The following is a 12,094-nucleotide window of genomic DNA, read 5'->3' as shown; positions in this document are numbered from 1 at the left end:
ATATAAAAAATACAATTGAATATTTTATTTGAATCATTTTTAATTTGTTAATTGATTTCAGTGAAATACAGTAATCAAATGTAAGTAAATTTATCATATTAACATAATTCATAATTGAAAGCTTGAAATACCATTTTTACCTTTGAGCTTTCATTGATTTTGTTTGTTTATCTTAATTAGTTGATCTTAAGTTAACTAGCAAGAAGTTCAATTTAATAACAAGATGATTTGATTTAACTATTCTAAATTAGAAAAGAGGTAAACAAGGTTTGAGATGAAACCTGATATCGATGGTGATGAAGAGTTTCAAAGTTATTAAATAATCAGAAAATTGTGATGGATGGTTTATCTTACAAATGCCCATGAAGAACTCATTTCCATGCGGAATAACTTAAATAGTGACCAAAAAGTTCCAAAGAGAGAAGTAATAACTTGTTAAGAGCAGCAATAGCCAGAAGGTTGTTGCGTCAAAAATGTTCAAAATCCATGGATCCATACGTGTTATATTAAGTTAACAATAAAGAATGATTGGTCAAGTTTCCGGGCCAATGGTGAGTTTCTTTACAATAAAGAAAAATCCAGCAAATTTAAGCATTAAACTTGCTTTTGAACGAAAAATAACAAGAACAATGGGATCCATTAACGTTTTTTGATTCCAGTTTTGTTTCAAACTGTTTTCAAATCAACAAATTTGTTCAGTATTAATGCTCAATGTTCAATATTAATGTTTACGAATGGAAATAAATTAATTGATTTGGGGAAAATAGAGATGTCCCAAGGTCTGTGATCTGGTTGTGCACTTATGTCTTTCTGAAGGGAGAATATTTATTTCTTCCGGTCATTCACACATTTGTATCACCGGGTTGTAAAGACATAGTCGAATTTGGAGTTGATAAAGATAACGTTGAAGAGGCGACTGATATAGTAGAAGTGTTTGAAGTTGCAGATCCTAGTTGATTATCTGATGAATCTAATGAGGCTTTGACTCGTTTTGGTCTCAAATTTCTTGATGGTGTTGTTAAAGTTGAATCACGCTTATTTAATTCATCCTGTGTTTGATCAGTTTGTCTTCTTTTCGATTTCAAATTATTTCCAAGATCGTCTAACTCGCTATTGGGTATTGTATTTGTAGAGGCAGATTGAAGACTTAATCCATTTTGAGTTTGAGTTTGCTGCTGCAATGTCTGTTTTTTTGGTTCTAAATCTTTATAACATAACGGTGAATCATTGGTACGTGATGATAAATTAGATCTCGGTGAGTCAGTAGGTCGAGGTTTGTTATTTTCGCTGGAATTATCACTCTTTGTTTTATCGTCCTTTGTTTCTTTTTTACGTCTATCAAAACTGAATTGATTGATTTTTTGTTGACTTTCGAACCAAGCTTTCCAATCAACTCTATTGGCTCGACTTTTGGCTGACAATCTAGTCGTAGCTACTGCAGCTTTCAGTTTAGCGGTTCGAGCTTTCCATCGAGAGTCACCACTTTTAACAGGTCGTGCTGATGTCCGTGTTATGCTTGTAGTTCGATTTGTAGTGGGTTTGACTACCTTTTTCTTGCGAAGATTAAGTGATTTCTTAGTTGGTTCAGAGTCAATATTACGCTTAGTTTTAGTAGCTGCAATGCTTTGGTTTGTTGAGGTAGTTTCGGTGTTTTGTTTTTCACAACCTTCTGATAATTTAGATTTTCGTGATCTAGTTGTAACTGAAGATACCGATTGAGTATCATCGTCTCGTCTCGGATTCATTTTAAGATTAGATTTTTCATAGACAAATTGTCTCATATAGGTGCCCATTTCTTCATCAGTTGCATCAGGAGGATGACTTGGATCGGAGACTTCTTCTTTGGAACTGCCAGAAGCTTCATCAAAAAGTTTCATGAGTTTGCAGTTTCGTCTCACTGGTTCTAAAGGCTTCTTGAATTCTGGGGTTTTATTTGAAATATTAGTTAGTTGCTGTCCAACAACTAACTCTTTAAGACAATCTCCAATGTTTTCATTTACAGTCTGATCCGAACTCGTTTTTACATTTGAATTTTCTACATTGGCGATAGGTTCACAAATGGACGACGACCTTCTATCTTTCGGGATTTTTTGGTCAGTCACATCATTACAAGACTTATTTTGAATGTCCGATCGCTTTATCTTTTCAGAACTTTCTTCTCCTTCTTTAAGTTTAACTCGAAAATTATATCTCATTTCACGGCGAGAACTATCATCAAGCTTAGCCGATTGATCATCCTTAGATTCAGAAATATTTTCTTGAGTTTTTCTCCTAACATTTCCAAGAGGCGCTTTGCTTTTTCCTTCAGAAGAAACAAGCGGTGCACGACGATCACTGCTACGAGTACCTCTTGTGGATGTAGAAATTTCCGATGTAGTTTTTTTGGGTAGAGAGGCGGATGATTTTTCAGTTGCGTTACTGGTTTTTCGCTGTAAAGTTGAGTTATCCTGAAAACGGTGGGAATTTGATTTTCCTGATAAGTTTCCATTAGATTGGACTTCGGACCCGTTTTCATTAGGAGAGTTTAAATCATTTTCGGTGGAAGTTTTACTTGAAACATGGTTAACTGGGTTTGGGTCAATTTTATTCAGTCCAGAGATATCAAGAGTCTCCGCACTTCTAACTAAAGATTCCAATTGGTCACCACAAATCCTTACTTCACCCGAATAAACAAATTCAATGATTGCTTTGAGATCGACCATTTTCATATCTTTCACAACAATAACTGGATTACTTTGACTTTTAAGCATCGGGTTTTGAAATATCGTTTGAAAGTAATTTGAAACGGAAGAAAGAATTAATTTATGAGCATGAATGAGTTGCCCTTCACAAGCTAATGTAACATCAGTCAGTTGGCCATCTTCCAATAAATTTCGCATCACATTGAGAACTTTAGCTTCATGATCAATGCGGGTTAATAGCAAGTGAGATGTACTTGCTGCTGCCATCCTTAATACAGAATTCTAATAAACTGATAATTTAAAGCGGGAATAATGTTCAGTAACAACAAAAGACAAAAGTTTTGTACTCAAGTGAAGCTCTAATAAATGATAAGAGAATATCGAGATTGTTGTGATAAAATGACAAACACAAAGAAAAGTTCCAACAGCAATAAAGGTGTCGTAGTGTAATATTAGAGACGAACAAACGTTGGCAATAAACACAAATTAACAGCATAAAACCAAATGATGACCATTGGAACGTTATTTAAATGTCAAAGCATCAATCCAAGATTGCAATCATGCAATAACCAAGGTTAAAGTGGCAAATAATAACATATGATAGAGCGTCAAGTTTTAGCCAAGAATAGTGTGAAACCAATGCCAACCAGATAGAAACGATAATAACAAGAATAGGAAAGAAAATGGAAGACAAATAAATAAATAATTAGAAATTATTACCACCTAGTGTTTATATGTATGGAAAGTTGGGTAAATAAACAATAACAAATAATAGAAAGTTAATTTGATTGAGAAAGAAAGAGAGGGAAAGAGAGAGAAACAAGAAAAGAATGGCAAAAAAGAGGGAAGAAAGAAAATAGGAGAGAAGCAAACAATTAAGGGTATGAGGGAAGAAGGATACCCGTAGTAGACATAAACAATCTTACCTGAGAAGGTTTAGTTCAATTGAATGGATGTCAAATGTGGATCAATTTCAAATGGATTTTGATGAATGTTTAATCTGTACAGAAAGTGACAAAATTAGTGTGTAAATGAACAAGTTAATCAACAAAATTATATTGTAAATAAAAGCAAGAGTTGAAAAAAGAAAAGAAAACAAAAACAGCCAAAGCAAACGCTTAAAAAAAGTAGAAACCCTCTTTCTCTTGCCTCTGTCTATTCTGCTCTTTCTACTATTTCTACTTTTTTTACGTACATGCTCATTGCTCATACGTATTAAATAAATGTTACAACTAAACGTATTCAGAAGTTTCCAGAGAGGAAAGTAAAAGGTACCCTGTTATCAAGAAGCACACAGAATTTATCAGAATTGTCAAATATTTGAAGATGTTCACCTTACCTAAAAACACTTTGAATAACAAATGATGAATGATCAATAAAACACAAAGTTACTCTAATCGCAAGTATCCGCACATTAACAAATCCCAATTTGAACACTTACTAAGCATAATGCTATCATTATGGTCATCATAGTTTCAATTAACTCAGAGTTAATTTTACTTTATCAAATGTTTTCAATGTTGCTTGGTTTACTGGTTTCACTTTTATGGGCTTACATTTTTCAAGGTTTCTCAGCAGCTTTGAATCTGGTTAGAATCATTTCAGTCTTTTGTTTCATTGTTTGCTTCATTGTAATCATAGTGAATTTAAAGTAACCTCGGTCCGAGTATTATGTTAAAATAATTTGAATGAAACAAAACACTTAAATGACCATTAAATATAAACATCAGTTTTAATGGTCTCTTTAACTTAATATGTTATTTCAGGAATAATGCTAGTCTTTTTTTAAATAAATTGATAACGTTATACGATTAAATTATTTTCACCAGCGCATCGGAAATCTCAACTCTGGGCGTATTTTTAATTGGGTTATTATTGAATCATGAAAAGTTGAATTATCACAATAAATTTTTACGTTTAAATCCACCAGTTGGAATGACTTTAAAAGGGCAAGAAAATTCAAATAGCCAAGTTTAACATGTAATCGAAGTCTTTTGGTTAGAATAATCTATTTAAATTAAATAATGTAACATTCAGCAAATAATCGTAGTCGTAATTATTGAAGGCTCAGCGGTTAGCCCACAATATGCGATTTGAACCAAGGATTAATAACCAAACGAACAGATTTTCCTTTTTGATCAGTTCATTACTCAGAATTGTGTCAATGCTATAAACATGAGGCTGTTTATTACCTGTAAAGGTTAGAGCAATATTTAGTGTGATTGTAACATTTGCTTACTAAAAAATATTGTATTAAAATAGATGTAAGAATTATATGAAATAGTTGATGATGTGATACTTATAAGATAATGAGTTCATTTCATCTCATTTACCAAGCGCTTTCATTTTTAGCTAAAATTTTAATTTACTAACTTTAATACTCATCTGGGTGAGAACCATTATTCAGAAATGTATTTTTAAGGAAGATCAAAAGTTAAAATTAAACAAGTTATATTATAAAATACATGGATGGATAAACTAAACAATTGATTATCATTTCTGATGGCTTCTGCTTGTTTCTGTGTTTTATGACTTCACATCGAAGAAATGTATTGCAGGGTGAGAATAGAAAGATTAAACAATTTAATTAGATTTCAAGACCAAAACCTTTTTTCTCAAACATTTTTTTAGTTGTTTTTTCTGGTCTGTAATCAATCAAGTAATGAAACATTGTAATCAATGTGTTACTTGAAAGAGACACTTTTAAAGTTTTGTGCTAACAAATTATTGAAAACAATCCAGTGGTTAACACCATTTTTGATCGTTTGTTAGCCATCAAGGCAAGGGAAAGGTAAAAATAGGAAAAGAAATGTAAAAGAAATTCGGTGCAAAATAAAGAAAAGAATGATTCAAATGAGAGCACCAAAAACAGGATTGTGACGACAAATACTAGGACCATACTCTTCATATTTCTGTTTAGTATGGGATGTTGTATAGAACTCATTTGTCGAGGCTAAAATGGATCCACCAAACCAAACAGCATAACGTTGCATTGAATGGGAAACGACTTTTACGTTCATTTGACTTGGAGTGATGTTTCCTTGAGATAGCTGGGTGCTTAATTTTTGCCGGGCATTGCATAATCGTTTGATATCACGTTCTAAACGCTTATCGAAATCTTTAAACATTGTTGAGCCACCAGAGAGTACAATATTCTGAGGATAAATTAAAGTTAAAAGAAAATTTTTAACATTAGATGACTTAAAAGTTGAACAGTTGGTTAATAAATTAAATGCATAAAGATCAATTGATAAAAAAGTGATAATTTTCAGCTCATTCTGTGATTGTGATGAATCATGAGGGAGGGTAAAGATTGGATAAGAGGGAAAAGCGGATGTCCTACGTGATACTCTGAGTGAATGAAACAGATGCAGCACCTAATTTGGTAGGCTTTTAATCCAATAGAAATATTGGATAGAAGATTGAAGTACAGTAAAATAATGATTGATTACAGAATTTCCTTTCTAACTGAAATCACGAGAAAGTAAACAAATTTTTCACCAGGATGATTATTCCTTACCTTATACAGAGGTCTTCGCACATCGATGGGACAGTTTTGTATACAATTGTCTACAATATCTGAGATTGATGTACTGAAATCAGGGTTAGCAATTTCAGGATTAAAAAATATTTCCGGACCAAGGAATCGCTCAAATCCTACATCGACGTCAAAGGGTTGTTTAGTAATGTGATTGACACCGGAATATTTTTTGACACATTTAGAAGGATTTTTGTCAAATTTATCAAACTCTTTAGCAATATCGGGACATATATAGCAAAACTTTTCTTTTATTGCCTTGGCAGTTTCTAGAGATTGTTCAGGTGGAATGTTGAATTCACGTTCACGGAGAAGACTCTGAATAAAATAAGTAATATCACGTCCAGCAATTGGAATATGTTTGATACAACTTCCAATAACATAGCCATCGGCAACGGGAATAACATGGGTAACACCATCCCCAGAGTCAACAACAATTCCGGTCAAACTTTGAACACCATTAGTGGCAGACCAGGAAGCCACCAAGGCAAGAACAGCCTGAACAGCGATATATAAACCAGGTACATTGAAAGACTCGAACATGATTTCAGCCGTATATTCCCGATTTTCTGGTGTATTTAAGGGCGGTTCCGTTAAAAGAAAATAATGATCCTCTGGTTCTGCTCTCAAGTATTTGAAGATGCATTGTTCCCAAAATCGTTCCATAAGGTCCCAATCTTCAACAATTCCATGACGAATAGGATATTTTATAGAGTATCCGTTGAGATCAATACATTCATCTCCAATAAAAAAGTCTAGATCATCAATTCCTCTAGCTAACCGGCGAGAAGCCTGATCACCAACTTTAGATGTCTCCTTGATAGCTATGGACGAGGGAATAATGTATTGAGGTCCAGTGTTTCCAGCATAACCTAACTTGGTATAACCGGTACCATTGTCAATAACGATTGCGGGTAGATGATTAGCCATATCCAGTGGAGATGAGAGAAATTTGACTCAGGTATGAATTATGGGTGAGGCAAGATTGTAATGTAGACTACAGATGAGAAGAGAAAACAAGGTTGAAAGATATCAGTTGAGCTCTACGAAGGAAAAGAAGTCAGATGGCAAGAGAAGAACACAGAAAATATAAAGGCAAGATGAAAGAAGAGGGTCAATAATCCATAAAAATATAAATAAAACATTAAAATAACAATACTTACATTTAAATTGATAAATGATGAATTGAATACTCAATAAAATTTCTCATTCATTCGGCTAATCTCATCACAGAGATTGAACAATTTGAGTGAAAAACAGTTTTCAATGATTAAGCCGGTGAGCCAATAAAATGTTTACGCGCAAAGTTTGATAAGTCTAAAACTGCAATCTCCATTGAAACACAGTAAAAGAGTACAAGTTAATTTACCAACAATTCAAATCACAAGAGTATTACTAATCAAAAAATCACTAATCATAATCATTAATTTAAACAAAAATAAACAAAATTATTAAAAATCTTCTGGAAAGGTTTAAAAATGAAACACAAAATGACTTGTAACCAAACAAACTGCTCAAAAACGAAGATGAAATTTAAACTTTCCAGACGACAACATTCATATTATTAAATCAAACAATTCAATGAGGAACAATTTCTTTAGAGTAATATTTCAGATCAAAAACAAAACTTGAATTAAAAATAACACAAAAACGGCAAAAAAACATTCATTCATGAACCAATGGATGAATAAGAAAACAAGAAACATGCAAAGGGTTTATATTGCAACAGAATCACATAAAACTGGAAGCCATTTTAAAATCTCAATAATCTCTTGAAATTGTCAGTTATTCAATCAAAATTGGCATTTCACTCGATTGCCAAACATTCCTGTTAGCATTATAATCAATAAGAAACAGATTTTAAAGATAAAATCGTGAGAATTTGATAGAAAACAAAAAGAGACGGGGTCGTCCGGGATTTGAACCCGGGACCTCTCGCACCCTAAGCGAAAATCATACCCCTAGACCAACGACCCGTTCTGTAGGAAATGGTTAAATATTTTGTACAGTAAATTAAAATAGCGATATCTTGATAGTTAATTGCGTCCAAATATTGTAAGACACTTAATTAAGTCATTTGTTTTAGTTGACACTTTATAGTTATAGTGTCTATACAAAACACTTAAACACTTGTACAAGACAAATGGGTAATTTGCTTGTTATCCTTTTGATAAAACTGAAGCCTTTTCATTGAAAGCCATCATCGTTTATCGTTATTAGTGTTATTTCATAGTAATTCGCAAGATTTTGACATAACTTCTGATTATCACAGTTGTTAATTTATTCTCGAGCTTTTCTCGCCATCTGAATAACTTTAATAGCAACCGAATTCGGGAAAATTTTGATAGTAAAGTCACTTGACTAAAGTGTTTAATGGTTTGCTTTGGTTAGTTTCAAATGGCAACAATAGATGGCTTTAGTGATTGCAGTGATTGCATCTTGATTCGAGGGAAAATTTTTTACTTGATATTGTATTATAAGTTTTTTATCTGTTACTGTTGAGAATGTTTATTATGCAAATTAGTATTTTTTTGAATCAAAGTATAACCTAAATTGGTCTGATTTTGGTTTAGTATCAACTGATCTGACTAGATTGTGATTCAAGTTAACCTAATCTTTGGCAGTTGGGTGAAACCTATTTCGATGTGACTTTGATATTGCAGACTTTACAGCTTAAGTGGAGTATTTTTTATACTCTGTTGAGCAATTTTTTTGCTTTTATTGCATTTTTAAGTAAATTCAAGGTCTCTATTTATAGAGTTACTAGTAAATCCGATAATCCGGATTACCAAATAATAGGAGCGAGTGAAAGGTGCTCAAACACTGGTAAAGTTTACTTTCGTTTAGCATAAAATATTAGTCTAATGGAAATGGAAAGAGTTGAAGAGTTGACAGTTTTTAAAACAATAGATGGCGGTCAAATTATGTCTCGTAAGTAACGTTTTTTTTGTATATCATATTAACTATATTGAATTAGGAAACTACTTGTACATTATTTAATTATCTTTTATACAATTTATTATTTATCGTGTTTGTTATTTGATAGACATACAAGGTTTACAAAGAAACAACAAGAAACTATTGGAGCGTCTATTGGAGTTAAATTAGTGTTTGTTGGTGTTGTTTGGTTCAACTGCTAAGATGAAGCCATTTCGTTTTGCAACTGATTGGTTGACTCCTGCTGGTCTTTAGTTGTAATTAACAATCAATTGGAGTGATGGAAATGCAAATTTGATTTTGTGAAGCAAGGGAAAAAAGGTTACAAACAGAAACCAAGAAACAATTTTGTATTAATGTATCAATCCAAGATGACATTTGAAGATGGAACAAGCAAGCCAGCAAAGAGAAGCAAAAAAAGCTAATATTTCTGTCAACAAAAGCGATGGCTGTGTAAAATAATAATGCTGAAAGTCCGATTTTACTTGGTTTTATACGTTTATATATTTATATCATCATCACCATCATGATTGGAACGATTTTTTGGCACGAAAATATCTTAAACCTTTCCCTTTACATTCTGTGCTGTTGTTTTTTACGATTGTTACAAGCTAACCTTTTCGCCTTGAGGGCTTGGAGTTGCTGTTTGTTGCATCTTTAAGGCTGTTTCTCTATACATCTTACTTTTATTTTATAGTTTATATATAAAATAAATGTGTATTAACATCTTCAACAGAGTCAACCTTCAACCTAGTCCACAGTATATATGTGTGTTCAGTTAAAGCTGTGTGTCTCAAATTATTCAGCTAAACCAAATAAAAATGGAATGGAAAGAGCGTTGATATTGACGCGTTTATCTTTATCATTTTCATCATCATCATCAACATGAACCTTCTTCTTTTCAAGCCAATTAACTCGTCTTTAACTAACGACACTGTATTGGTCTTGGGTGGCCTTCAAGATGATCCTGATGATTGAAAAAGAGCCAGATATTCAGGAGAAAAAAAAACTAGTCAAGAAAGAAGCAAAGGAGAAAAAAATGTTTCATTGAACAACAAGGAGAAGGAGCAAGAAGCTATAAATTTAATAAGGAATCACAACTAATGTCAAACACAATTTTACTATTTTGGTTAAAAGTGAAACAGATTTAACAAGCAAAATGTTTTATAATCAAACAATTATTCAACATTATTATTATTACTATTATTATTATCATCTCAACAAAAGAAATGGAAAAAGAAGAAGCAAAAGGAAAGGCAAAATTTTCTGCTGCTCTTCATCTTCTTCTCTTCATCATCGTTCGCCATCTCACTCATCTTCACATTCAATTTCTTGTATACAAAAAGATGAAAATTTTGTTCAACAACAAAACCATATAAACATCATTTTTATCATCTTTTCATATTCACTTGATTCATAAGCAGTCGCTGCAATGTAAACAGAATTAAGATGAGAAAAGATGTTTTAAGATGATGAACAAAGATGCTGATGATGTTACCACTGTTGATGATGATGTTGCTGGTTGGTAAAGATGAAGATAAAGCCTTTCCTTTGTAATCTCAACTCTATTTATTAAACAATATTTAAAAATGGCTTCTTAAAGATTGATGTAAGTGATGATTGACTGTTAAGTATAAAACTTAACTGTACGTTTAAAATGTTATTTTAAGGTCAATTTGGCTGTTGTTAAGGTCAGTTTTGTGATTCTTTAATCAACCTTTCATCACTTCATTTAATCATTGTAACACACACACAATAAATACAATTCAATGAATTGGTTGATTACAAGCAACAACAACAACAAAAACCTCAATAAGAAAGTCAAAGAAGGCAAAAAAACATTGTAAAATCGAAACATAAAGAAAAGGACTTTTCAATGCAATTTAATTTCTTTTCAATTCAACCTTTTATGATTAAATTAACAGCCTCAGTTGAACATTTTTCACCCTCTTTTTTACACTAATAAATTTAATATTACAATTTATGATTTGATTGAGAAGGCAAGCAAAAAAAAAGTCCAACAAAAAGCTCATTTTCTTAGCGTTCATTGATAATAAAATTGATTGTTGAAGGCAAACAATAATATGGTTTGTTGAAATTAAATTTACATTGTAAAACAGTTGCCCAGATTGTCATCAATCATAGCAACAAGTTTTAATATAAATTGATGATATTATTAAATTTACCATTCAAATCTGGTTGTTGATTGTAGATTCAAACACTGAAACATTTTCCTTCATTTATTGATTATTGTAAAGATTAAAAGCTGTACATTATTTGTTTCAATATCAATAACATGTAAATGAAGTTCAATAAATTATCATTAGATGAAGAAATGAATCTCATCAATAATGTTTTTTTGTTTCTCGCTCTAAATTACGTTTACATTAATCATTTAGATGACAAACATTTTGACCCTTTATTATTGTAATTGAACAATTTAACATCCAATAGCAATCATCAATTGTCAACTTGTCACCCTTAATTCCCAAATGAACTATAATAGTCGACTTTATTATCAACAATTTATTAACTCCCAGTTTTCACTCCCAAACAGCACCAGAAGTCAAAAAATAAGTCAAAATCTCAACTTTTTTATATCAACTTGATTCTCACTTGAAAAACACTTTTAATGTTTGAATGGAAAAAAAACTAACATTGAATGTGTCCTTTGATTGTAACTTTAATATCACTTTGACATTGATTAGGTTAATCTGAAAATCTGTTTGCTCAACAGATTAACCATTCAGATTTGATGATTAAGTGGTAACTGAACTGCAAACAAACATTTGATTGTATTAACCAGTAAAGTGGGATAATTGTAATAAAAGCGTTGAGTAAAAAAGTGACAATAAAAAGGTTAATCAATAAATGTTGTCATTAAACCGCAATAAATCAACTGATTACCTTTTTTACTTTGATCTTGAATTTTGGTCTT

General features: G+C 31.9%; 2 protein-coding genes, 1 long non-coding RNA gene and 1 other non-coding gene across 5 annotated transcripts; 1 reads left to right on the top strand and 3 right to left on the bottom strand.

The window, feature by feature from the left end:
* Nucleotides 1–3: 3 nt before the first annotated feature.
* LOC107364160 (uncharacterized) lies at nt 4–3,763 on the bottom strand. The gene is made up of 2 exons (XM_025161180.2): nt 3,608–3,763; nt 4–3,040 (listed from the first exon to the last, which is right to left on the bottom strand). Exon 2 carries the CDS (start codon nt 2,946–2,948, stop codon nt 843–845), a length of 2,106 nt encoding a protein of 701 aa, XP_025016948.1. The 5' UTR covers nt 2,949–3,040; nt 3,608–3,763; the 3' UTR covers nt 4–842.
* Nucleotides 3,764–5,247: 1,484 nt separating this feature from the next.
* Nucleotides 5,248–7,448, bottom strand: Arp3 (Actin-related protein 3). Of its 2 annotated transcripts, none has more exons than XM_015931482.3 (3): nt 7,383–7,448; nt 6,202–7,262; nt 5,248–5,836 (listed from the first exon to the last, which is right to left on the bottom strand). In XM_015931482.3, the coding sequence occupies exons 2-3, from the start codon at nt 7,147–7,149 to the stop codon at nt 5,531–5,533; spliced, it is 1,254 nt and encodes a 417-aa protein (XP_015786968.1). In that variant the 5' UTR covers nt 7,150–7,262; nt 7,383–7,448; the 3' UTR covers nt 5,248–5,530. The 2 variants fall into 2 exon arrangements, with proteins under 2 accessions (XP_015786968.1, XP_015786971.1); XM_015931485.3 differs by having other exon boundaries at nt 6,202–7,216.
* Nucleotides 7,449–8,123: 675 nt separating this feature from the next.
* Nucleotides 8,124–8,195, bottom strand: TRNAP-AGG (transfer RNA proline (anticodon AGG)). Its single transcript has one exon. It is a non-coding gene; the product is annotated as a tRNA-Pro (tRNA).
* A 507-nt stretch (nt 8,196–8,702) lies between these two features.
* Nucleotides 8,703–11,382, top strand: LOC112539052 (uncharacterized). Its single transcript, XR_003082611.2, has 2 exons — nt 8,703–9,150; nt 9,266–11,382. It is a non-coding gene; the product is annotated as an uncharacterized LOC112539052 (long non-coding RNA).
* The last annotated feature ends 712 nt before the right edge of the window (nt 11,383–12,094 follow it).

The sequence above is a fragment of the Tetranychus urticae genome, chromosome 3, assembly GCF_039701765.1.
Source record: "Tetranychus urticae isolate SD_2017Ah chromosome 3, NJAU_TeUrti_SD_1.0, whole genome shotgun sequence".
In the NCBI taxonomy this organism is placed as follows: Eukaryota; Metazoa; Arthropoda; class Arachnida; order Trombidiformes; family Tetranychidae; genus Tetranychus; species Tetranychus urticae.
Note: the sequence above shows the minus strand (reverse complement) of the source record. Positions and strands in the feature narration are given on the sequence as shown.